Genomic DNA, 27,569 nt, shown 5'->3' on the forward strand with positions numbered 1-27,569 from the left:
ACAACGGCCACGTAGGAGATTGAGAAATGCTTGGCACGCCAGGCGTACCGCCATCAGTTCCCGAACATTGATATGCAGGGCTAACTGGGGTGCAGTCCACAGGCCCTGGGTATGGTGTTCGTTGAGATGGGCGCCCCAACCCAGAGATGAAGCGTCTGTGACCAGGTGCAGAGAGGGTTGTGGGGTGTGAAAAGGCATCCCCTCGCAGACCACATTGTGATCTAGCCACCAGGTGAGGGAGGTCAGGACCGAGTTCGGGACCGTGACCACCATGTTCAGGCTGTCCCGATGTGGGCGGTATATTGATGACACCCAGGTTTGAAGTGGGCGAAGCCGAAGTCTGGCATGCCTGGTCACGTACGTGCAGGAAGCCATGTGACCCAGCAGGGTGAGGCACGACCTCACCGTGGTAGTTGGGAAGGCCTTGAGCCCTTGAATGAGGTTCTTGATGGTGCCAAAGCGGTTGTCTGGCAGGATGGCTTGTGCACGTCTGGAGTCTAGAACTGCGCCGATGAATTCTATTCTCTGGGTAGGTTCTAGAGTGGATTTGTCCTTGTTGAGTAGGATGCCCAACTCGTTGAATATATGCACTATTATATGGACGTGAGCTTGAACTTGCTCCTTGGTGCGACCGCGTACCAGCCAGTCGTCTAAGTACGGGAACACCTGTATCCCTTGTCGACGAAGGTACGCTGCCACGACAGCCATACATTTCGTAAACACTCTTGGGGCCGAGGATAGGCCGAAGGGAAGGACTGCAAATTGGTAGTGCACCGTGTTTACCACGAATCGCAGGAAGCGTCTGTGAGGTGGGTAAATTGAGATGTGAAAGTATGCGTCTTTCATGTCGAGGGCGGCGAACCAGTCTCCAGGATCGAGGGAAGGGATAATGGCCCCCAAAGAGACCATGCGGAACTTCAACTTTACTACGAATTTGTTGAGTCCGCGCAAGTCCAAGATGGGCCGTAGACCTCCTTTGGACTTGGGGATCAGGAAGTAACGGGAATAAAATCCCCTGCCCCTTAACTCTATCGGAACCTCCTCTATGGCCCCCATGGCCAGGAGCGTAGAAACCTCCTGTATAAGAAGTTGCTCGTGAGAAGGGTCCCTGAAGAGGGACGGGGAAAGGGAGTGGGAGGGGGGGATAGAAGAAAAGTGGATAGCGTATCCCCTCATCACCGTGCGGAGGACCCAACGGTCCGAAGTTATAAGGGACCAAGCACGGTGGAAGTGGGAGAGGCGATCCCGGAAGGAGGGGGCTGGATCCTGGGGGATGACTGGGGCGCCGTCCTCGACCGCACCTTCAAAAGTTCTGCCTGGGGCCTGAAGGTGGTCTAGGTGGCCCCTGGTTCTGGCCGGGTTGAGGGCCGGTCCACCTTCTTCTACCACCTCGCCCTCGTCTCCGGGCCGAGTCCTGTCTCTGACGAGGCGGGGGGGGGGGGGGGAGAAGCGTTGAGGCTGCGGCCTAAATGGTCTGCGCTGAGGGCCCGCAACATGCATCCCCAGGGAGCGCATGATCGTTCTCGAGTCCTTGAGGCTCTGCAGGCGAGAGTCCGTCTTGTCCGAGAACAATCCATGTCCCTCAAAGGGCAGATCCTGTAGGGTTTGCTGCAGCTCCGGAGGCAAACCCGAAACCTGAAGCCAGGAGATCCTCCGCATAGCGATACCCGAAGCCAGGGTCCTCGCAGCCGAGTCCGCTATGTCCAAGGAGGCCTGCAAGGAGGTCCGAGCCACCTTCTTACCCTCCTCTACCATGGCTCCAAACTCCTCCCTGGACTCTTGGGGAATCAACTCCTTAAACTTCCCCATAGAGTTCCAGGAGTTAAAGTTGTAGCGGCTCAGGAGCGCCTGCTGGTTCGCCGCTCTAAGTTGCAGCCCTCCGGCTGAGTAAACTTTACGGCCAAACAAATCGAGTCGCTTAGCCTCCTTTGATTTAGGCGCTGCAGCCTGCTGACCGTGGCGCTCTCTTGCGTTCACTGATGCCACCACCAGTGAACACGGTTGGGGGTGGGTATACAAGTACCCGTAGTCTTTAGACGGGACAAAGTATTTCCTTTCCACCCCTCTCGCTGTGGGTGGGATAGAGGCAGGAGTTTGCCATATCGTATCTGCATTGGCCTGTATCGTGCGGATCAGGGGTAACGCCACCCTCGATGGGGCATCCGCTCCGAGGATGTTCACGATAGGGTCCTGCACCTCCACTATCTCCTCCGCCTGCAGGTCCATATTACGGGCCATCCTACGCAGGAGATCCTGGTGAGCCCGAAGATCTATCGGAGGGGGACCTGTACATGATGTGCCCGCCACTGCCTCATCCGGAGAGGAAGAGGAAGATGCCTCCGGTGGTACAGGATCCAAGGGAGGGTCCTGGTCCCCCTGCTCCTGGGCCGGAGCATCACCTGTGCTTGGGTCCATGGCGTCGGGTGGCGTGGACACGGAAGCCTCCATGCCCCCTGGCGGAGGCCGAGAGATGGTGGACTCTGGGGCCCTTCTAACTGAGTGACCCGAGCGAGAGGTCGAGGGTATTGGAGCCCCTTGCTCCTGGTGGTACGCCCACGGGGTCCAAAACGACCAGTGAGATGGGCCATGAGAGTGGTCCTCTGTCATCTCCTGCCAATGGCCCAAGTCCCGTTCCTCGGCTTGCCCTTGAGGGGGGTATGCCGATCTCGACAGGTCTTCCGAGGAGCGAGACACCGATCTTGATGGCCATGGCGGTGCCGAGAGAGACGAAACGATTCCCGTGGGCTGCGGTGCCGCACGGTGCCGGTCCGGAGATGATCTATCTCTACGCGGTGCCGGCGAACGGTGCCGGGACCGCGATCGGTGCCGATGACCTCGTCGGTGCCGGGAGCCGGATCTGGACCTCGACGAGGACCTGGAGTATGCCCGGTGCCGGGAGCGGCCTCTCGACGTCGAGCGTCGACCGTAGCGGTGCCGAGAACTACGTCTCGACGTTGATCGGTGCCGACGATCATAGCGGTGCCGAGACGTAGAGCGGTGCCGCGACGAAGATCTTGGCCGCGAGTACGACCGGTGCCGAGGTGATATTCGGCGCCGGGACTGCGAGCGGCGTGGGGACCTGCTTCGGGACCTGGACCGGTGCCGAGGTTCCAGCCCTTGCGATGGAGGGCGCATCAAGGCAGGTTTCCCCCTTGACTGGACCGGGCGAGTCAACGGTGCCGTCGGTGCCGGTGGTTGAGGCGGTGCCGGCTCTGTGAGAGCTATCAAGTCTCTCGCCGCCGCGAAGGTCTCTGGAGTCGACGGGAGTTGTATCACCGCCGGTCTCGGTGGAGACGCTATCTGCACCAGACTCAACGGCCTCGGCGCCGGAGTCGACAGTGCTGGAGGCACCTGTTTCCGGTGCTCCACCGGCGGACTCGGCTCTACCCCCGGCACTGGGGGAGCCGGCGTCTTCGGCACGGAGGCCCCCGTCTTATGGGCTTTTTTATGCCCCGGGGATAACGACCGGCGTCGAGGTACTTGCTGCGGTGCCGACGAGGTCCGGTGCCGGGGAGGCTTGTCCGACACCACTCGCGTGGTCGGCATTGCCGGTGCTGCCGGGGCACTGCGCACCGAGGCACTAGGTGCCGGGGCTTGGCTTGTAGAGGGAGTGTCCGGACTAAGTGCCGCCTCCATCAGGAGTTGCCGGAGCCGAAAGTCCCGCTCTTTCTTGGTCCTTGGTCTGAAGGCCTTACAGATCTTGCACTTATCTGTTTGATGGGACTCTCCCAGGCACTTCAGACAGGAGTCGTGCGGGTCGCTCGTGGGCATAGGCTTAGCGCAGGAGGCGCACTGCTTGAAGCCGGGAGCGTTGGGCATGAGCCCGGGCCCGCGGCCGGGGGAGAAAGGGGGAGACGACCCCCTTAGTCCCCTGGACTACTATAACAACTAGAACAACTTGAAAACTACTTAACTATTTAACTATAAACACTAGAACTATAACTATAACTACAACTGCGAATAACTAACTAAGCTAGGGAGAGTGGAGGACAGCTATGCCGCGCTCCACAGTTCCAACGACCGTCAGGGGCGGTAAGAAGGAACTGAGGGGGCGCCGGGTCGGCTGGGGTATATATTCAGCGCCATGAAGGCGCCACTCTAGGGGGCTCCACAGCCGACCCGCCGGTGTTGCTAGGGTAGAAAATCTTCCGACGATCGTGCACGCGGTGCGCACACACCTAATGGAATGGATATGAGCAAGCACTCGAAGAAGAACTGCATTTTCCAACAGAAACCTGTTCCAGTGAAACTTTTTTGATCTGCTCTGGAAATCATGCTTCGGCAGAAGCCGTGGAGAAAATAATTTTTGGCAAATGCAGTTGGAAAATAGTGCTTTGATGGAAAAGGAAGCTATTTAGAATTTCACTTCATCGTTTTGTTTTTTTCCCAAAGAAACTTTAGCACTATTCTCATTTTTATATTTGAAATTGAATATTCATGCTATTGCTATTGAGTATAATTAGATAATTTCACAAAAAATGTGGAATTAAAAGCAACATTTTATATAAGCAAAAAATGTAATAGATTCATAGATCTTAGAACCATAGGGTTAGAAGTGACTGCAAGGATCATCTCTTAACCCCCTGCCACGATGCAGAATTTGTTGTGTCTAAACCAGGGGTCAGCAACCTTTCAGAAATGGTGTGCCGAGTCTTCATTTATTCACTCTAATTTAAGGTTTCGCCTGCCAGTAATACATTTTAACATTTTTAGAAGGTCTCTTTCTATAAGTCTATAATATATAACTAAACTATTGTTGTATGTAAAATAAATAAGGTTTTTAAAATGTTTAAGAAGCTTCATTTAAAATTAAATTAAAATGCAGAGCCCCTCCCGACCAGTGGCCAGGACCCGGGCAGTGTGAGTGCCACTGAAAATCAGCTTGCGTGCCGCATATGGCATGGGTGCCATAGGTTGCCTACCTCTGGTCTAAACCATTCAAGACAGATGGCTGTCCATCCTCCTTTTGAAAACCTCCAGTGAAAGAGCTTCCACAACCTCCCTTGTCAGTCTGTTCCATTTTCCTGATGCTCTTATAGATAGGAAGTTTTTCCTGAGATTTAATCTAAATCTGTAAAAAGCAACAGAGGGTCCTGTGGCACCTTTAAGACTAACAGAAGTATTGGGTGCATAAGCTTTCGTGGGTAAGAACCTCACTTCTTCAGATGCAAGGCAAGTGAGGTTCTTACCCACGAAAGCTTATGCTCCCAATACTTCTGTTAGTCTTAAAGATGCCACAGAACCCTCTGTTGCTTTTTACAGATTCAGACTAACACGGCTACCACTCTGAATCTAAATCTGCTGTGCTGTAATTTGAACCCATTGCCTCTTGTCCTGCCCTCGGTGGCAAGAGAACAATTCTTCTCCATCTTTATGGCAGCCTTTCAAGTATCTGAAAATTACTGTCATGTCCCCCCTTAATCTCCTCTTTTCCAAACTAAACATAGCCAGTTCCTTCAGCCTTTGCTCATATGGCTTGCATTCCATCCCTTTGATCATCTTTGTTGCTTGCCTCTGGATCCTTTCCAGTTGCTTTACATCTTTTCTATATATTGGTGACCAAAACTGGACACCGTACTCCAGCTGAGGCCTAAACAGCATCATGTAGAGCGATACAGTCACCTCCCGTGATTTGCATGTTACGTCTCTGTTAACGCAATCTAAAATTGCATTTGCTTTTTTTGCAACAGCTTCACATTGCTGACTCATGTTGAGATTGTGATCCACCACTACTCCCAGAGCCTTCTCAGCAGTGCTGCTGCCAAGCCAGCTTTCCCCCATTCTGTATTTGTGCATTTGATTTTTCTTCCTTAAGTGTATCACCTTACATTTGTTTTTGTTGAATTTCATTTTGTTGTCGACAGCCCAGTTCTCCAATTTACCAAGATTCCTCTGAATTTTAGCTCTATCCTCCAAAGTACACCTTTACCCCGATATAACGCAACCCGATATAACACGAATTTGGATATAACGCAGTAAAGCAGTGCTCCGGGGGAGCAGGGCTGCGCACTCTGGCGGATCAAAGCAAGTTCGATATAACGCAGTTTCACCTATAACGCGGTAAGAGTTCTTGGCTCCTGAGGACAGCATTATATCGGGGTAGAGGTGTATTGGCAATCCTTCCCCCCCCAGCTTTGTGTCATCTGCAAATTTGATCAGGATGCTCCCTATTCCTATATCCAGGTCATTAATAAAGATGTTAAACAACACTGGGCCCAGAATCGATCCCTGGGGAACCCCACTTGAGACCTCCCTCCAATCCGACATCATTCCATTGATAGTTACTCTTTGTTTGCGGTTGTTTAACCAATTATGAATCCACTTAATAGTAGTTCTGTTGAACCTGCATTTCTCCACATGGGACTGTGTCAAAAGCCTTGCTAAAGTCCAGGTATATTATGTCCACCGCATTCCCCCTATCCACTAAATCAGTTACCCTGTCAAAGGAGGACATAAGCTGGTTTGGCATTATTTGTTCTTGGTAAATCCTGCTGGCTGGTAGTGATCACCCCTTCATCCTCCAGGTATTTGCAAACTGAATGTTTCATACATTGCTCTAGTAGTTTCCCAGGGATTGAGGTCAGGCTGACCCATCTCTAGTTTCCTGGCACGTCTTTTTTCCCCTTTTTAAAGGCTGGCACTACGTTAGTCCTTCTCCAGTCTTCCGGGACCTCTCCTGTTATCCAGGAGTTTGTAAATATTATTGCCAGTGGCTCAGAGACTTCAACTAATTCCTTCAGTACCCTCGGGTGATTAGCATCCGGCCCTGCTCATTTGAATGAATTCAAATTGGTAAGAAGATCTCTGACGTGTTCTTTACTTATCTTGATCTGCATCCCTTCCCCTTTATTGTCTATGGCAGTGGTTCCCAAACTGGGGTTCGTGAACCCCTGGGGGTTCATTAAATGTTACAGGGGGTTCTCGGGAAAAAATTCCCTAATGGTGGACAGAGCTGTCCCTAGGGACTCCGGGCAGCATAAGGGCCAGCAGCCCAAAGCCTCTGGACTTCCAAGAGCTAAGCAGATCAAAGCAAACATATGTATCACACTGAGGAGATTTAAACTTCAAGACTCATAAGAAATGGAAAGGGAGATGGATATTTTTTGTTGTTTCTAAAATTAAATAGGCAGCTCGTATTGTATTTAAATTGATTACGAAGAACAAGTTTAAGCTTTGTTGTAACGTGCATTGTTTGCCTGGACGGCTCAAGACCTGAATGCTTGCGTAGGAGAAACTCTTTGAGTTGGCTCCTTAAATACGTTCATGCTCTTTCACATCTGATACTCCTTGATGAAACATAGGAGCCTTGTCTTATAACAGGCTTATACAAAGTGATACAAGCTACGAAAGTGAGATCTTGGAAGAGTGTTGCCGTTTTCATAATGTAATAAAAATACTGTAATGATAAATAATAATTAATAATAGTGTGTAATAAGCATGTCATAAAAACAAATTTTAGATTTCCAAGATCACTGCTTTTATAATTTATACTCAGGTGAAAGAGAAAATCCCTGGAAATATTCATTTTTAGGAGGGGGTTCACGAGACTTGACATTTTAGTGAAAGGGGTTCACAGGTTGTTAAAGTTTGGGAACCACTGGTCTATGGCAACTTTGCTAGTCATCCAGTCACATGTTATTTTTTGAGAAACAACTGAAGCAAATTAGGCATTGAGCAGCTCTGCCTTCCTATCATCTTCTTTTATCAGCTCAAGTTCTCCATTGAGCAGCGGACCAACACTGTCCCTGATCTTTCTTTATTGTCTGACATATTTGAAGAACCTCTTCCTGTTGTCTCTAACATTTTTTTGCCAGCTGTAACTCATTCTTCACCTTGGCTTTCTTGATTTTGTCCCTACATGCTCATGCTATTCCTATGTATACTTCCTTGGTGACATGCCCCTCCTGCCATATCCTGTATGTATCCCTTTTGGTTTTTAGATAGCTGAAAAACGCCTTGTGCAGCCACATTGGCTTCCTGTGGCTCTTATCTTTCCTCTGTGTCAGAATAGCTTGATGTTGAGCCACTAGTATTACATTTTTTAAGAATTGCCAGCCCCCTTCAACTCCTTTTCTTCCTAATTGGTCTTTTTCTCTGAGTCAGCTGAAATCCACTTTTTTGAAGTGCAGTGTCCTTGTTTTCTCATGTTCTCCTTTCCATAGGATCTTGAATTCTATCCGATCGTGATCACTTCCTCCCAACCACTTTTATGTTTGCAATTCATTCATCCCTGTTCATCAAAACCAGATTCAAAATGGACGATTCCCAGTTGTTTCTTCAACATTCTGAATCATAAAGCTGTCCCCTACACACAGTAAGAATTTGCAGAACGTACTATGTTTTGCTACAATAGTCTTACAACAGATATCAAGGAAGTTAAAATCCCCATACTAGCTTATGTGTGTTAGCTAATCTTGTTACCTGCTTGTAAAATGACTCATCCACTTCCTCTTCTGGATTTGGTGGTATATAATTAAGGCTAGGAGTATGTTATGGAGGTCGTGGAAGTCACGGATTCCGTGACTTTCCGTGACCTCTGTGACATTGGGGCCTCTCAGCAGTCCAGCTGCTGCAGCAGCAGGGGAGCCAACCCAGCTCCCAGCCCTGCAGGGTGGGGGGGGATCCCTGGACCTCCCCAGCTCCAGACCAACCCCAGCCTCTGCGGGCAGCGGGGGAGTCTCAGAGTTCCCCAGTTGCTGCCGCCAGCAGGGACCCCACAGATCCCAGCCCCAGCAGATGGTGGGGGACCCACAGTTCCCAGTTGGTGCAGGCCATGGGGAACCCTGCCCCCAGCTCCTAGCCCCGCGGTCAGGGGTACCTCCCAGCCTCTGGGCAGGGGGCCACAGCAATGGAGAATCCACCACAACTGTTGGAAAGTTGTTCCAGTGGTTAATTCCTTTCACTGTTACAATGTGTCTTATTTCTTCTTTGAATTTGTCTAACTTCTGCTTCGAGCCATGGGTTCTCATTATGTTAAACTAAAGTGCTGTCTGCTGTCAGAAATCTCTTCGCCATCTCAGTACTTATAGACTGATCATGTCACTGCCTCACTTTCTCTTGGATAAACTACACTTCTTTGGTCTCTCAATGTAAGGCATGAAGAGTTAACAGTTTTCTGCCAGACAAAGAATGTTTATTCACCTCTCTCTGTGGGTGCACATGTAAGTTAAGGATTGTAGGTTAATGCAATGGGAAGTCATTGACATACCAAGTTGGGGGGAAGGGAGGGATGTGACGTCAGCAGGAAGGCAGCACACTGGAAAGTAAGCTACAGGGGTTATCAGGACTCATGGTACAAACAATGAACTTTGGGGATATAATTAGAAGGTAAAGATGACACCTCTTTATCCTGCACCTAGGAAATGACTGGACAGCACATTTTACAGTCATGGGCATTTGTTCAGCACTGACTTACATGAACCAATACCCAAGGTTGAAAGTAACTTAAAGGACTTGCCGGTACTCCGGAGTCCTGAGGAGGGGCGTGGCCTCCACCGGAAGAGGCAGGGCCTTTAAATCCCCAGGCCCTTTAAATCAGGCTAGGGCTGTGGTAGCAGTAGCTGGGAGCCCCAAGCCCTTTAAATCACCCCCAGAGCACCAAGCTGCAGAGGTGTCTGGGAGCCCTGGGGTTCGGGGGTGATTTAAAGGGGGCGATTTAAAGGGCCTGGGGCTCTAGCTGCTGCTACCGCAGCGGAGCTGCGGGCCCTTTAAATTGCCGACAGAGCCCGGGGGCTCCAGCAACAGGGCCCGGGGCTCCGGCTGCCGCTATCCTCCAGGGCCCTTTAAATCGTCTCCGGAACCCTGCTGCTGGAGCCCTGAGGTAGCAGCGGCAGGTCTCCAGTGGCTATTTAAAGGGCCCAGGGTGGTAGAGGCAGCGGGAGCCCTGAACCCTTTCAATAGCCACCAGAGCCCTGCCACCGCTACCCCAGGGCTCCGGCAGCTCCGGGGGCTATTTAAAGGGCCCGGGCCCTTTAAATTGTCCCCGGAGCCCTGGGGTAGCGGCAGTGGGGCTCCAGCGGCGGATTTAAAGGACCCGGGGCGGTAGCGGTGCAGGAGCCCTGGGCCCTTTAAATCACCACCCGAGCCCCGCCGCTGCTACCCCAGGGCTCTGGCAGCGGGGCTCTGGCGGCAATTTAAAGGGCCCTGGGCTCCAGCCCTTAAATTGCTGCCTCAGGAAGCCGCTCCACCCCGGTATGGCGCACCAGCTCTTGCCGGCAGGGGTGGCAGGTTTGTAGAAATTTTGGTGGTGGGCCCAAACTCTGCCCCCCCCCAACTCCACCCCCCACCTGCCCAAGGCTCTGGGAGGGAGTTTGGGTGGGGGAGGAGGTCTGGGGTGCAGGCCCTGGGCTGGGGCAGGAGACTGGGGTGCAGGAGGGGTGCAGGGTGAAGGCTCTGGGAGGGAGTCTGGGGATGGGAGGGAATGCAGAGGGAGGGGGTGCAGGGGTGAGGCTGGGGGTGGATTTGGGGTGTGGCTGGAGATGAGGGGTTTGGGGTGTGGGAGGGGACTCAGGGCTGAGGCAGAGGGTTAGGGTGCATGGGAATCAGGGGTCTGGCTGGGGCTGGAGATGAGGGGTTTGTGGTATTGGAGAGGCTCAGGGCTAGGACAGAGGGTTGGGGTGCAGGGGGATGAGGGCTCTGGCTGGGGGTGTGGGCTCTGGGGTGGAGCAGGGCTGGGGATGAGTTTGGGGTGCAGGCAGGCTGCCCTGGGACTGGAGCCAGAGAGGAGGACTCCCCCCAGCCCTCTCACTGCCAGCAGCAGCGAGCTCTGGGGTAGGGACCTCCTTCTCCCCCCCGGCAGCACAATCACCCCCCACTGTCACTGCACGTGCTCCTAGGGCCCCTCTCAGGTCCAGGAATCTCCCTCGCTTCCCCTGTGGTGGGTGCCATGCCGGGGGGACTGCCATCATATGTGCGCCTCCTCCCCTGCTGCTGCCCCTCACTGTAGCCTCACTGGGGGTGGGGGATGGGGCTGCCCCTTGCCCAGCGTGGGGCAAGAATGGTGACTGCGGGCAGGTGGGGCGGCTGTACTGGTGGAGGGTCCCACCGGAAAATGAAAGGGTCTGAGGGGGAAGGGCAGCCTGCCCTGGCAGTTGTGGAGGGGGCACTAGGACCCTGCAGTGGCAGTTAATGCAGGCAGGCAGCATGGAGCTTCAGGGGAGAGACACGGAAATAGGGTGACCAGACATCCCGATTTTATCGGGACTGTGCCGATATTTGCTTGTTTGTCCTGCGTCCCGATCGACGTGCAGTCCGGACACTGGACAAACAAGCAATTTTGCCCTCCTGGAAGGGCTCTCGCTCTACCCCCACCCCGACTCCGCCCCCTCCATCCCCATTGGCTCCCTCCCCAAATCCCCACCCTGGCCCCGCCTCTTCCCCAAGCACTTGGCATTCCTCCTCCCTCCCAGGCTTGCCACTGTAATGGCGGCAAGCCTGGGAAGGAGGGGGTGGTGGTCGGCTTCCAGTTCCTGGAGCTGGTGAGTACAGGCACCGGGCGGGCAAGGGGGCTGCTCCCCCAGGAGGGAGATAGAGGGCTCCGGGGCTTTGGACCCCGGCAGCGGCGGGGGAGAGTGGCTCGGGGCCGCTCGAGTGGCCATGTAAAGTTTATCGGCTCGGGGTGGACCCCAGCCGGTCCTCGCCCCTGTAGGGGGGTGGTAAGGAGACGAGTCCTCCCCTCCCCACCCGTCCTGGCTCCCCCCCGTCTCCCTCCTGGGAGCAGCCCCTTGCCTGCCCGCCTGGTGCTTCCAGCTCCAGGAACTGGAAGTCGGCCATCACCCCCTCCCCTCCAGGCTTGCGCCGGCATTACAGCTGCAAGCCTGGGAGGGAGTAGGAATGCCGCTCAGCTGAGGAGCCAGGACGAGGGGGGAGGGGAGACTCGGCTCCTTACCTGGCCTGCGGCGGCCGGCGAAACATGCTGGCGCGGGGCGGGGATGCTACCCCCCTACAGGGCAGGGTGAGGAGCCGGCCGAGGTCCCCCCCAGCCAATAAACTTTAGGTGGCCACTCGCACGGTCCTGAGCCGCTCTCCCCCGCCGCTGCCGGGGTCCGGAGCCCTGCGCCTCTCCCACTTGGCTGCGCTCCAGCAGCCCCTTCCCTGCGGGGCGGCAGGATGTGCCACATGTGCCCGGGGCCTGCTAATTCCCCCGGCACCTGCAAAACGGCTTTTTTTTTTTTTTTTAACCTTTTTTGTTGTTGGTTTTTTTTTCTCTGTTCTCCCCCCCCCCCCCCCCGTGTCCCGATATTTCATGTCAGTGATCTGGTCACCCTACACGGAAGGGAGGTGCACGGGGGCAGCAAAGGGGGGCCAGCCCACACTCAGGGGAGGCGCAGGGGGAGCAACAGGGGGGACCAGGGGGAAGACCCGGCCCCGAACATTCGTGGAGCTGGGCCCCCGCACCCTCAATATTGCTGGAGCCAGAAGGAGGAGTCAGAGAGGGAGAGAATGCTTACTTTCATCTCTGCCAATACCACCTTCTGAATAACAACACATCACTTCCTGCAGCATGTAGCTGGGCCCTGGAGATCTCCCATCTGAGGTACCGACCGAGGCTCATCCAGCTTAGCTTTCAAGAAACAACCCCACCGCATTCCAAAGTGGTTCTGGTGCAGGCTAGCTGCATACAGCAGGTGACTCACCAGAGATCCCTTCATCTCCTTCAGCACCAGGGTGTATTTTTCTCTGGTGGTTTAAGAACTCTGTTGTCATTGGCAGTGTTCCAGCGGGACTCTGGTCCATCCTAACAACAGCACAAGGGAGCAGACAGGATCTGGAGAGAACGTAAGAGCCCATGACAAGACACTCACCTCCCCAAACTGGCCTTCTCCAAGCTTCTCCTTGAAGGTTAGCAGTTTCCTAGGGAACTCTTCCACAGCCACATCCTTGCCCGAGAGCAGGTCCATAGTGATGGCAGGCACAGAGTAGGTGTTGCTGCCTGTCACACCTTGCAGATTCACAATGTCAGCCTCTGCATAATGGGGGACTCCCTCGGGGCCACTTGACTGGACGGGTTTGATGACTCCACTGCAGCCTGGGAAGAAAAGAGCAGGAGAACTCCTCAGCTGCTCAGCACTATTCCCCTGGAGCTCACTCAAGTCACATAGAAAATGCCCTGGGCCATCTGCTTTCCCAGATGCCAGGGGAGAAGAGACCAGGCTTTGGGAGAGCTTAAAGGGGTCTGAGACCTATACAGTCTTCTCAGCTCCCTGAAACTTCACTCCAAGTTTCCAGGCCCAGTTAGGATTGGTGCCGTAGGTGACACAAGGGGAGAGAGGGGAAGCCAGTAGCATCCTCATCCAGAATGTATGCTCCCTGCTCAGAATGCATCATCAAACTCTTCAAAGCCACAGCTGGAGCAGTTCTAATTGTTCATTCCCATGCGACTGACTTTGCATTTGTCAATATTAAATTTCAATCTGACATCATGCTGCCCATTCCCCCAGCCTGGTTAAATCCCTGGGAAGTTTCTCCTCTAGTCCTGACTAATCTGAAAAGAGGCAGAGTGGACTAGCAGACAGGACTGTGATATAGAAAACATGTTCTATGCTTGGCTCTGCTGCTGGGTGATCTTGGGAGAGTCACTGCCCTCCTCTGTGCCTCAGTTTCCCCAAGTGTAAAATGAAGATAATGAATGATATTGAACTGCTTGGTAAACTGCTTTGAGGTCTCCAGATGGAAAGCTATGAGCTATGTATTACTATTAAATAATTTTATTATCTGCACATTTTGCCACTTCACTTTTCCAGATCTTTGATAAATAGGTAAATAACCAACACAGCACAAATATCAAATTCCATATTAAGTTGAAATACTTGCAGTTTGAATTGTCTTAGTCACAGACTTAAGGGACCAAAAACTATGTGCTGAGACTTATTTGACTAACACCACACTGCACATGGCAAGGGCAAATTGAAATTTTGTAATCAAATAAAATACACAGCCCATCTTAACATGGCTCAGAGAGATGAGGCCTAGGACTGGGATAGGGGCCTGGGACCTCTAGGCTGATGGTTCAAATTTACCCCAGGTTGGTATTGGTCTAAAGTCACTCCCACTGGGATGGCTGTCATGTGATGCAATTCCCGTATGATGTGAAATGGTCTCACTCCATTTCCCAGTGGATGCATGACTAGTCCTGGCTGAAATGTTTCTGTCTAAACTGTTGATGTAATCCAACCAAAAAGCCCAGCCTATAGAGGAGGCACCTGAACTATAAATCCCATGAGGCACTACAGCAGCATTTTCAAGTCAAAATGTTTTGGCTGAAATTTTTCAATTTTTGAGTATCAGAGGGGTAGCCGTGTTAGTCTGAATCTGTAAAAAGCAACAGAGGGTCCTGTGGCACCTTTAAGACTAACTAACCTTCTGTTAGTCTTAAAGGTGCCACAGGACCCTCTGTTGCTTTTTTCAATTTTTGAGTTTGCACAGAAAAAAAAAAATCAAAATTTTCCGCAAGGGAACTTTTTTGTTTGTGCCCAGCTATACACATGACCCTAAAAATGATTCCACCACAAGTGTCAGTGTGAGCACATGCTCCTTGCTGGCAGATCAAGGATGTAGTGAGACTGAATGCCACTACTACCCCCAACTGGATGCCTCCGGAGCTGGCATCATGGGCAGGCATAGCAGGGCATTGCAGGAGCACTCTGCTGCTCATTGTTTGCTCAAACAAAGCTGTTTTAGCTGCAGAACTTGCTTGTTAATCCTCACCTGCCTCTTCATCTCCTGGGGCAAACTCTGGCAGTTTGCGGATCAACCGCGAGGGCTCCTGGTAGTCTGGGCCCAGGGGGAAGATGCGGTCATAGGTGGAGTTGGACTCCTGCTCGCTGGATGAGGAGGAGTGGTTGTGGTTGAACATGCTGGATTCGCTAGGCAGGGAGAGGCTGACGGTCATTTCGTCATCCAGCATCCGACGAGAAGCCTAAGAGGTGGGGATGCAGAAGGAGAAAGTACAGGGACCCAGCAAAGGACATTCCCCACTCTCGACAAACAGACAGGCCCAGTGGACCAAAACAGCAAGACAAATCATGTGGGCCAAAAGGTCCTGTTTGGCAGACTGTGCCTGAAACACAACCGTCCTGTGAACCATGCAGGGCTGCCGAATCCAGGGGCAGTTGGGAAACAGTCCCCTGAATCCGGGGGAGGAGAAGTGGGGGGAGGCGGCAAGGGTGAGGGAGCTGCTGGGGGACCCCACGAGTAGGGAGGCTCCCAGAGCCCAGGCTCCAGCCCAAGCCTGAATGGTTACACAACAATTTTACAGCCATGCAGCCCGTGCCCTGCAAGCCTGAGTCAGCTGACCCGGGCCAGCTGTGGCCATGTCACGAGTCTTTTATTCCAGTGTAGACGCACCCTCAGTGGCTAGATGAAATCAGTCTCCACAAGCAGGTCCATGCGCTCGCCTGTGAGCTTCAGGGGGGATGCAAGTGGTGCACATCCCCAGCTGGGCCTCACCCTGAACAAACTCCATTACTGTCAGGGCTGTGCTGACATCACCAGAGGGGCTGACATGCAGCTGCAGGAATGAACCTAGTGCTGGCAGAACCCTTACAAAGAAGCCTCCAGGATCTGCTCACCTTCTCCAGCATCTTCTGCCAGAACTGCCTCCACAGGATGATGACAATGATGGCCACCAGGATGAAGATGATTGCAACCAGGCAGCCAATCAGGATGCGTGTGTTGCTGTCATCCACTTTGAGGGTTGGATCTGTCAGCAGGCGGGAGAGAGCAGGAGTGGTCACATTGGGAGGCTGGATTTAACTTGGGTTCTCATTGGAAACATAGATCTCAGTCACTGGCAAGTCTACTCGGCTGGTACTTCCAGGCTCACCACCCCTACAGCGGGGCTAGATGAGCCAGAAGCAGTGCATAACTGCCCCACCCCAAAGCAGTCTGCACTTCACTCCATCCCTGGTTCCCTGTTTGCCAACCTATCCTTGCCAGGAGCAGACACCAGCAGCACAACTCTGCTGGCCAGCACCTTGGGGGTTACGGTCAATGCTCTGTCCATTTTCCACCCCTCTGTGCAAGAAGAGGCACAGCTGGGCAGAGCCTGCTCTCTGCCCTGTACATTGACTGGGGATGTGAGTGCAGGGGTGCATAGGGTCAGAGACAGTCCTGCCCTCCGGGAGGCACTTCTGTGCTGGCCCCTGCTGCACTAGTGCTGCTCATCCCTTCTGCAGCCATGGAGCCTGGGACACCCAGGATTGTGAGACTGTAACTAATAATTCGAGACTCCCCATCACCACACTCATGTGACTCTCTCACACAGTCAAAGCCCAGGATACACACTGCTCCTCATTTTGCAGCCACAACCCTGGACTCTGCAACATACTGACATAACAGACTAGAAAGTCTGTGGAAACTTCATTTTAACAAAAAGGGAGGCATTTAATGAACTGACTATGGAAATAACTGCACTGACTGTGCCATTATCCTCTGTGCTATTCTTATTGATATTACATTCATTGCTTCAGACTGTTCCCACATCTTTATTGTTCAACGTGCCACTGAATTCTACATTAACAACATATAACTGCAGCGCTGGAGCTGGAAGCAGAATGGGTTGAAACCCAGAACTTCTATTCTGCAGGAAAATTTGACATCTCCAAAAAAAAAAAAAATTGTATTATAAACAGAAGTTGAAATGAGGTTATATATAAAGAATAGAAAAGTTGAAAATATTTTGACTATTATGATGCCATGTCATAATAGGTCATTTGCAATATTGTTGTGGCTGTGTTAATCCCAGAAATGAGAGAGACAAAGGGATAAGATAAGAGGAGGTTACCTACATGTAACTGGAGGTTCTTCGAGATGTGTGGTCCCTAGCTGTATTCCAAATGTGGGTGCGCATGCACGCCATGCACCAGAGCCAGAAGCTTTTCTTATCAGTGTCCATTGACCCGCACATTCATCATGTGTCCCTATGTGCTCGCAGCCGAGGGTCTAAGAGACCATGCATGTCGAGGCCCCTCCAGTGACCCTATTACTTCTGAGTAGTCCAGTCCACAGCAGAGGAGATGGAGGGCGGGTATTGGAATACAAATGGTGACCACACATCCCAAAGAACCTCCAATTACAGGTAAGTAACCTCCTCTTCTTTGAGCAATAGTCCTTATGTGTATTCCAACCGTGGGGGAGTAGTGATCAGTGTGGAAGTGTGTGGGAGGAAGAGAAGAAATGCAACCTGTAGTACAGTGCGGCCCACTGCAGTATCCTCAGACGCCCTTTGAGTGATGGCACAGTGGGATGTGAATGTGTGTACAGAGCACCATGTTGCTACGACAGACGTCTTGCCATGAGACATCCTCTAGGCAGGTTGACGTGGCTGCTTGCGCTCACATAGAGTGCATTGTAACTCTATCAAGCGGCTGTACGTTGGATAGCGTGCAGCATTTGCGGATACACCTGGAGACCCATTTGGAGATTCCTTGGAGACAAGGGCTTGGCCCTTGGACTGGTCAGCAATGGCCACAAACAGTTTCATCGATGCGTGAAAGGCGAAAGTCCTGTGGAGGTAGAATGCTACTGCATGGTGCATGTCGAGGGAGTGCAGGATCCTGTCCACATGGGAGTGAGTGGTTTGGGACAGAAGACAGGGAGGTGGATGGCCTGACTGAGGTGGAACTCCACCACCACCTTTGGAAGGAACTTAGGGTGGAGCCGTAAGGACACTTTATCCTTCTGGAATACAGTGTAAGGGGGACAGTTAGCCATCGTGGCCACCAGTTCGCTGACTCATCTAGCTGAGGAAATGGCCTCTAGGAACATCACCTTCATGGAGAGATGGGAAAGGGACGAAATACCGCCTCTCTGCTCTCTTCGGTGTGGGGGTACAGGAGACAGGAGTATACCATGCTGTCCTTGCTGCTTGCAGAATAGCCTCATTGATGGGGAGAGCTGCCTGAGAGCAGGGACGGCTTTAGTAAGTGCGGGGCCCGATTCGTGGAGCTTGTACTCACCAGGCAGTGCTCCGAGTGTTCGGCGGCACTTCAGATTGTCGTGCTCTGGCCGGGGGAGAGGTGCCGCGGGGCTTGCAGCGCTCCAGCCGGGGAAGCGGGGTTGCTGGGCTCCAGCCAGGGAAGCGGGGCCGCAGGGTTTCTGGGCTCTGGCCGGGGGAGCGGGGCCGCAGGGTTTCTGGGCTCTGGCCGGGGGAGCGGGGCCGTGGGGCTTGCCACGCTCCGGCAGGAAGAGCGGGGCCATGGGCTTGCAGCACTCCGCCCGGCCCTCTTAGGCGCAGGGCCCGATTCGGGGGAATCGGCCTAAAGCTGGCCCTGCCTGAGAGGGCCCCTGGGGTTGGAGAATGTGCAAGAGCTCATGTTGCATGTCCTGGATCTCCTCCATCCTCTGGGCAAGTCCTGGAATTGGTGGTCATCCACCCGGGAGAGCAAGGAAGAAATAAGCGCCTTATTCAATGAGGAAGCAGTGGGGACCAGCAATATCGGTTCCACATCTTCCTCCTCCTCATAAACAGATGGAGCCGTAGGGCGAATGGGAATGGTTTATAAAAGGCCACTAACAGTGCCTGGCATCCTCAGTAAAGATTCCAGGGCGCCCAGTATGGCCAAAACAAAGGGTCCCTGGGCATAGGTGGGTGTCATGTCTAACAGTACCAGGCCTCCACAGTGGGATCATACGCCGGGGGGTATGGCAGTCTGGGTCGCGATTCTGGGCTCCGATGGGGTATAGGCGAGAAAGAGGTTTCTGACTCTGAAAGGCCCTCGGACTCCAAAGATGGCTTGGGCAACAGGGGGGACCATGGGTACTGGAGGCCTGTGACGCAGCAATGGGACGTGTGTGACGTTATTAATATGAACTGAGACCATATAGATCATTGTTGCAATCAAGGTCCTATAGTGGCACCAAATCCTGTACAAAGGAGGTCAAGTAAGGCAGGGCTGCCTAGAGGCTTCAGGGGGCCTGGGGCAAAGCGGGGGAGCTGCGGCCAGGGCCGGCTTTAGGCACCGCGGGGCCCAATTCGAAGGAGCTGCCGCCGAAGTCCCGCCACTGTCTCCAGGGGCAGCTCAATCGCTGCCGCGGAGGAAGGACCCTCTGCCGAAATGCTGCCGAAGACAGCGGCAACGATTGAGCTGCCGACAACGACAGTGCCGGGACTTTGGCGGCAGCTCAATCGGCTACCGGTGCCTTTGGCGGCACTGCGGCGGAGGAACGTTCCTCCGCGGCAGCGATTGAGCTGCCGCCGAAGACAGTGGCGGGACTTCGGCGGCAGCTCCTTCGGGACGTTGCAGGGCCCGATTCCAGCCCTGTCTGCGGTGCTTGTACTCACCCGGCGGCGGTCTGGGTCTTTGGCGGCATTTTGGTGGCGGGAGGCCCTTCAGTTGCTCCGCGTCTTCAGCAGCACTGAACGACCCACCGCCGAAATGCCACCGAAGACCCGGAGTGACTGAAGGGCCCCCCGCCGCTGAAATAAATGCCGCCAAAGACCCGGCCCGCCGCCGGGCCAGGGATCGCAGGGCCCCTGTGTGACGGAGCAGGGAGCAGGGCAGATTTGACCTGGGAATGTTGCAGGGGGGTTGCAGTGGGGATGTGGGACTTCCCTTGAAGGAAGCTACCTGAGCTGTAACCTGAGCCAGGAACGGGGGTGGGGAGAATTAACACCTTCTGCCCGGGAGACTGAACAAAGGAGAGGAGCAGCGGGAGGGGCTGGGAGTTTAGTTTCGGTTGGGGCTGGGTGGTGCAACGCAGGGAACCCCAAGCTGGGGTCTAAGCTCCCTGAACCTCCCAGAGGGACCTAATTGAGGGGGTCTGGTCGTACCTACACGCTCTGCTTGAGACTGTGTTCCTGTCCTTAAATAAACCTTCTGCTTTACTGGCTGGTTGAGAGTCGCAGTGAATCTCGGGAAGAGGGGTGCAGGGCCCTAACTCCCCCACAATCCGCAACACCCTGCGGGGCCCGGGTCCTGGGGCAAATTGCCCCACTTGCCCCCCCCAGACGGCCCTGAAGTAAGGTGTCTATGACAGGGGTCTCAAACTCAAATGACCACGAGGGCCACATGAGGACTAGTACATTGGCCCGATGGCTGCATTACTGACACCTCCCCCGCCGCCCTCAGCCCTGCCCCCACTCCAGTCCTTCCATGAGGCCCTGCCCCTACCCCACCTCCTCCCACCCCTTCCCTGCCCCCATTCCAACCCCATCCCCAAAATCCTCACCCCAACTCCACCCCCTCCCTGCCGCCAGGGGGTGCAGGAGGAGTGTGGGGTGTGGCAGGGGCTCAGGGCAGGGAGTTGGAGTGTGGGGTGCAGGAGGGATGAGGGGTGCGGCAGGGGGTCAGGGTGCAGGAGGAGTGCCGCAGGGGGCTCAGGGCAGTGGGTTGGGGTGTGGGGTGCAGGAGGGGTGCGGGAGGGGTGCGGGGCGCGGCGGGGGTTATGGGCAGGGGGTCGGGTGCAGGGTGCGGCAGGCAGCTCAGGGAAGGGGGTTGGGGTGCAGCAGGGGGGTCAGGGTACAGGGGTGCGGCAAGGGGCTCAGGGCAGGGGGTTCGACTGCAGGAAGGGTTCGGGGGGCGGGCTCTAGCCCAGTGCGCACCGGGGGCCGGGCAGTCTCCCTGCCTGCCTGCCCTGCCCCCACGCTGCTCCGGGAAGCCAACGGAACCTGGGGAAGGAGGGGCGCAGGGGTGTGTGTTGCTGTTGCTTCAGGCACTGCCCCCAGCATCTCCCATTGGCCGGGAACGGGGAACCACAGCCAATGGGAGCTGCTGGGGGCGGTGCCTGATGCAACATCAACACACACCCCTGCGCCTCTCCTCCCCCAGATTCTTTCCGCTTTCCGGAGCAGCGCGGGGGTAGGGCAGGCAGGCAGGGAGTCTGCCCTGCCTCCGGTGCGCGCCGGGCCAGAGCCGCTCTAGGTAAACGCTGGGGAGGGCGGGGAGGCTGGGGGGCTGTGATGAGCTCGCGGGTCGCAGAAAATAAGGCCACATGTTTGAGACCCCTGGTCTATGACAAGGTTATGATTTGCTGGTTATGATTGTGCTATCTGAATGCATGTATCATTTTGTATTTAAAGTTATAAGTATTGGCTCTATACTGTCTGTATTTCAAACTTGTGCTATGCTTCTGGGTGACACCCCAGGCAATTTGGCATCAGCACTGCCTAGCGTGCTTGATGGCCCATTAAGGACCATCAGCTATACAACTGACCCATTGAGAGAAGGCAGATACACCTTGTCACTCAGCAAGGCAGGCAGGGACATGTCTATGGACAGAACTCTAAGGTTTTTCCATGCCATGTGCTGGGTAGCTTGTGTTTGGAACAAAGGACGCACAAGCCACATGGCAAAAGGACTATAAAAGGCAGCTGCATCATCTCCATTTTGTCTTCAATCCTGCTTCTTACCTCTGGAGGAACTTTGCTACAAACTGAAGCTCTGAACAAAGGACTGAATGACCCATCCAAGCTGTGGATGTACTCGAGACTTGATTTGAACCTGCAGTTTATTCCATCACTGCTACAAGCCTGAACCAAGAACTTTGCCATTACTGTATGTAATTGATTCCATGTAGCCAGTTTTAACTCTCATATATATTTCATTCTTTTTATGAATAAACCTTTAGATTTTAAATTCTAAAGGATTGGCAACAGCATGATTTGTGGGTAAGATCTGACTGGTATATTGACCTGGGCCTGGGGCTTGGTCTTTTGGGATTGGGAGAACCTTTTTTTTCTTTTACTGGTGTATTGGTTTTCATAACCATTCATCCCCATAAGGAGTGGTGCTGGTGGTGATACGGGGAAACTGGCGTGTCTGACGGAATTGCTAGTATGACTTCTGGTTAGCTAGTGGGGTAAAACCGAAGTCCTCTCTGTTTGGCTGGTTTGGTGTGCAAAGGACACCCCGTCTTGGGCTATAACTGCCCTGCTCTATGCTATTTGTCCTGAATTGATACTCTCAGTAGTGTCCTGCCAGAGGCTGCATCGTTACAATGTGCTTCTCCAGTAGCAGCAACAAAGACTCATCCACCAGAGAGGGGAGTACGGTGGTGATTGGAGGTCTGGAAAGGGGTGGAGAATGTGGATACGGGAGGAGCAGCTCCTCCATCGAGAGGAGAGGCTCCAAGAACCCAGGAGTGCATGACGTCCCTCTGGGCATGCCCGAGGGCCCAGGCATTGTCAGCGGTGTTGGTCGATCCACTGACAGGACGGGCGGTGCACGTGCCAGTGAGGGTATCGCTGGATCCCGTTTGTGTTTTGCCTTGTACTCAACATGGGGCAGCTTGGGTGCTGGTCTGGTGGGATCCACATGCGACCTCTCACCCAACCCGGCCTGGGGAGGAAAAGCTGCGCTTATTAGTGGTCAGGGCCGGGGATCTGCTCTTGTGCCTGTGTCCATGCTTTTTACCCTCATGGCGGGGCTTGTCCATCGCCTTTGGTACTGACAGATCCAGGGCCTGGGAGGTGCTCAGAGGGGAGCTCACCGCCAGTGATGGTCTCTATACCAGTGGTTCCAGATACAAGTGTGCCCTCGGGTGCATGACTACATCCATTGAGAACTTCCGGAGGCAAAGCTCTCAAGCCTCCTGTGTTCAGGGTGGGAACGACTTACAAATCTAACAGCGGGCCGTGAGGTGGGCCTTCTTGCTGAGGCAGTACAGGCAACGCTGGTGCTCATTGCTCACAGAAAATGAGCACGGGCAAGAGGCACAGTTCTTCAAGCCTGGAATCCAGGCATAGTCCCCAAGTGGGGGGGTTCCCCAAATGGGGTGTGTGTGTGGGGGGAATCTACACTAACAATTATCTGTGAAGAACAATAGCTATGGAACACTAAATACAGCTATGTACAACTATATACAGGAATGGAAAGTAGATCACTCTCTTAGCAAGCTAAGAGTGCAAAGGAACAGGGTTTCCGACTCAAGCCATGCAGCGGTAAGACGGAACTGGAGAGGCATCAACCCACATGGCTTATTATACCCTCAACTGTGAGCATGAGGGGACGCACAATGCACATGAGGGTCAACAAACACTGCTAAGAAAACCTTCCAATTCCAGTGCATGGAGCACATGTGCACCCACGTTTGGAATACATACAGAGACCATCACTTGAAGAAGATGATCTTTTAATTGGACCAACTTAGATCTTACTTGGCCTAGACCGAACAGTAGGCTCTTCAGAAGTTGGTCCAATAACAGATATTACCTCACCCACCTTTGCTCTCTCACAATGTGTGATATAATTTATATTATAAAATGGCTATTGTTTTTGTAATTTTTTGGTAATTGGTATTTCCTATTTTAATTAATATGATATAATATATAATATCATGTATTATAAACATTTTAAATAATTCATTTTGAAATTAAAATGTTGAAAATTTTCTAAACATTATTTTTCTAAATGAAATTTCCTCAAAATTGAAAAGTTCTGATAGAAAAATGAGCCCTTTGGAAAATTTCCAATCAGCTCTAGCTGGAGGTTTAAACAATTTGTCATTGTGAAACAAGCACATTAGCTGGATGGTTCTGATGAAATGATCAGCCATGAAAAAGTAAACGATGTTGTGTTAAAACCCCATTGAAGTGACTAGGGCAGTTCACACCTCTCCAAGCTATTGTTTCAGGATGCCTGCAGACTCAGGAGGACATTGTTTGGTTTGGGCCTGGAAGGTTACCTTCACAACCATTAGGGATGAAAACTTTTTTTTCACTGAATCTTAGTTTTAGGGGGACTGGTCCACAGTATGAGGTTCGTTCCACTACACATTTTGCGTCTGTGGACTTATGGACTACATGGGGCCCTGGCCATGGAAGGCATTTCGATCCCATGGCAATGGATGACATCATACACATAGAATCACAGAATATCAGGGTTGGAAGGGACCTCAGGAGGTCATCTAGTCCAACCCCCTGCTCAAAGCAGGACCAATCCCCAACTAAATCAGATTGACATCTAGATTGACAGCAGGCACTCACAGGCCACATAATCACGTGAGAAGTGTTTCTATGCCCATGTCATCATGAAGTAGCACTTTGCCATATTGGAGTAATCTCTGGGTACTGCAGCAGCTGTTACTCTCAGACTGGAGGTGGTTTCTGGTGCCCTTATTCTAATAGAGTGGCATGTGTTTCGGGGGGTCTATATGAGGGCTGCATTTTATCCAGTGGCCAGTCCTTACTTGCAGGAATGTGCCACCTCTGCAGACCTGATGGGGACCAGGCTCTTGAGCACACAGAGTGTCCACGTACTGCATCGCACATACCGTAAGTGGTGGGTGCTACGGGCGACTCAGGAGGGGCTCCGGAGTTGTTGTACATGGCTGCATCTAAGAAACAGAATTGAGGACGAGTCAGTGACACTGACATGCCTGTGACAGCTGTTGTGAGGGCAGAATGGATTGTTCCTCTGTGGCACTTAATTCATGTCACAGAGCACCTACTCAGCTCTACCTTGTTCCTAGCCCTCTCCAGCCCAGGTTACCACAACTCAGCCAAGTCTAAATTCTAAAGCCTCCAAGCACAAATCCACCATTAGGAGCAGTGTGCAGGAGAACGTTCCCATTGCACGCTGCTGCTCTCCTCTCAAAACCCTGCTCCTCCACAGGATGAATGCTATAGCTACTGGTACCACAGTAGCCCCAGTACCCGCTTTCCATGGGTAAATAGGTAACTACTCTTCTCACTGCCTTGTAACACAGGAACAAGTGGACATTCCATGGAATTGAAAGATGAGAAATTCCAAGCCAATAAAAGGAAGTACTTTTTCCCCACATACAACACGTGATTAGACTGTGGAACTCACTGCCACAGGAAATCATTGGGGCCAAGAACTTAACAAGATTTTAAAAAGGGACCAGATATTTATATGGCTATCAAAAATATCCAGAGTTACCATAATTAATGATAAACATTTGGGAAGGGACACTGAACCTCCTGCTTCTGGGCTTAAGCCTGTCTGTCAGTGACCACGATGAGCCCTAATGTGGATACAGATTATCCCACATCAACCACTACAGGGTTCTCATACCTTTTCTTGCAGCAGCTATTGCTGTTAGGTATAGGAGACTAGGTTAGAAGCACCTGAGGTGTGATCCAGTCTGGCAGTTCCTACATTTCTATGCTCCAGAACAAATGGCACATTGCTTGGCACTCCCTGGACCTATGCCTCCCTTGCTCCCTGACATGGATGCTGTAGCTTCCAGGACCCCATCCTCCCGCCCTTTGCCAGTACCTGACTGGAATGTGATCTCACTGAACATCATCCAGGTGTCGGCAAAGTAATACTGGCACTTGATGGCGCTGGCCATGCGATGAAGCAAGGGCACAGTGACGAACCGCGCACTGGGGTTGACGTCATCCAGCACCAGCACCGAGGAGATGGTGTTGGGCTCCCACTCATTGGCATCGGAGCGGAAATAGCACTGAACTTCCTTGAAGATCTTCACCCCCTTGGAAAACATGTTGTTGCAGTGCACCTGCATGGCAGCAACAGAGTCCCAGGTGAGCTCGACACCAGCACAGGCTGGCAGCACCCACGGCCCAGGGCAACTCCATAGGAATCGGAGACCCTGGGATAGTCACACAGGGAACACTGTGCTCATCACGCCCTGCCCTTGGTGGCACCCTCACCCTAGAATCCTAACTTGTCAAGGGGCCCCAGGAGGAGGGGCTGGGGGACATTTCCTTAGCATTTCATCATAGGAAACTTGGCACTGTCTGAGGTCACAAATGGAGTGAGTCTTTGGTCTCATTCCAGTCACTAGCTGACAGGTCATAGAAACATAGTGATTACAGATAGAAGTGGCCCATTAGTCACCCACAGGCAGGGACAGTAAGTGGGGCAGTGCAGCGGGCTGAGCAGAGCAGGAGCTGGTGGCTAGGGCTGAGGAGGCATGGTACAGCTGAGAGGGCAGTGTAGCTTTGCATCACTCATGTTCACTATTCCTGACACAGCCCCCCTCCCTTCACCGCCCCTCTCCCCCCGATGCAGGGCAGACTGTGTCCTAGACCTTAAGGCCTTGCATTGGCATTTTGCGAGGCACATGACAAAATCAGAGCCCTAGTCCCTTTCTAGAACGTGCCTTCTGCAGCCGGGCACATGGTTCTGAGAGACAAGGCCACAACAAGCCCTCATTGATGCTACCAAGAAAGGTGCCCCTGGAGCTACAGACCTTCATGGTGGTGAAGTTTCTGATCCGATCAAATTCAAACGTGATTTCAATGTAGCCCCCAGCAGCGCTCTCATTGCGCCACCCCACGTAGTCATAGCCCGGCCACATGTGGTACTCATGGGTCTGTGTGAAGTCATCCAGGCCAGAAACACCGTCCGTCAGCTGGCCCAGTCCCTCAGTCATACTGTAGACACCACGGAAAGATACAAGGGGGCGTGAATCTTTTTGGAAGTCCACACAAAAATCTTCCCGCTCTCTGCCTCCCACCTGTCCCCCCATCCCACCAGCACTGGGGAGTGTACAATGGGTGGGCATTTTTCATAAATGCTTTAAAAAACTGAAGGACTTTTTCATTATAGCTTCTTAAAATCATGAAACTAACTCTCTTTCCTCACTGAGTCCCCTGAGAGCCATTACGGCCTGTTTTAATAACACAGAGGCTCTGCAGCCCTGGGCAACCTTCAGTGGTTTAGCAGAGGTGCTTAGGAGTACTTGGCCTCACATGCTCATTTGTGTGCCGTTAAAGAACCTGGATGGACAGAGGGAGGCAAGAAGAGTGGGACAGACAGACAGACTAAAATGTTCAAACCTGGAAGTCTAAAGTTAGGCCCCTAAATAAAGAGGACCTGATTTGCAAGGGACTTGCTACTCCCAATCGGTCCACAAATCCCATTGCTAGTGGATTTGGGGTGGTTCTGTTATTGTAGGGTTGCTGCTAAGCACTGGACTGCACGCCCTGTTGTTTGCAGGAGTGGGTTCTCATTAGCATGGATATTGATGGCACTGGTGTCTTGGCCTTAGAGAAGGGAGCACCAAAGTATTGGTTGGGGCCGCAAAGAGCCCATTTCAAGAATTACACTGACTTTGTGACCCGATGAGGGCTAGGAGGTGACAAGCATCCTTTGGTATGTGGAGTAAACTCCCAGGAGGAATCACAGGAGCTGCTTGACCTTAAGGGACCCCATACTGTGGGAAACAACTATTAACTCCACATCTGAGAGATCTCAGTGGGCTGCCTCAGTCACACAGGGGGCTCTAAGAGCCCCCAACACCCCTTCCAGGGGCTTTCCACAGCCTCCCAGCACGTCAGATGACCTGGGCTGAACTTATAATCTCCAGAATAATTGGCTATTTTCTCAGCAAGAGGCAGCAACTTGCGCCTTTGTTGGCCAAGTGGCTCCTTCCTTCTGTGCTTATGGCAAGGAAAACATGTTCTTGTTTAAATGGGCAAATGAGCACATCCCCGGCCCTCCTGCCTGCAGGGGCACAATCCCCGCTGGAGTGGGGTTGCTATTAGTTAGTTCGTTGAGTACTGATGATGTGCTCGGGGATGTACAGAACCGGAGGAGCTGACAAGTCAAATGACTCAAACAGGTGACCTTTGAACCAGGTTTCTACCAAACAGCTTATCACAGGACAGCACTGGAGGGCCATTGTTGTGGAGCCCTTGG

At 52.8% G+C, this 27,569-nt stretch overlaps 1 protein-coding gene across 1 annotated transcript in view; it reads right to left on the reverse strand.

Annotated features, from left to right (window-relative positions):
- Positions 1–27,569, reverse strand: part of DDR2 (discoidin domain receptor tyrosine kinase 2) — a 124,691-nt gene that overhangs the window by 29,312 nt on the left and 67,810 nt on the right. Inside the window, exons 7-12 of the mRNA XM_034779025.1 lie at positions 26,119–26,302; positions 25,179–25,422; positions 24,211–24,273; positions 15,570–15,700; positions 14,707–14,917; positions 12,804–13,027 (exon numbers count right to left, since the gene is read on the reverse strand). Of these exons, the coding sequence (XP_034634916.1) occupies positions 12,804–13,027; positions 14,707–14,917; positions 15,570–15,700; positions 24,211–24,273; positions 25,179–25,422; positions 26,119–26,302 (1,057 nt within the window). The remainder of the gene's footprint in view (positions 1–12,803; positions 13,028–14,706; positions 14,918–15,569; positions 15,701–24,210; positions 24,274–25,178; positions 25,423–26,118; positions 26,303–27,569) is intronic.

Source organism: Trachemys scripta, chromosome 8, assembly GCF_013100865.1.
Source record: "Trachemys scripta elegans isolate TJP31775 chromosome 8, CAS_Tse_1.0, whole genome shotgun sequence".
Classification (NCBI taxonomy): domain Eukaryota; kingdom Metazoa; phylum Chordata; order Testudines; family Emydidae; genus Trachemys; species Trachemys scripta.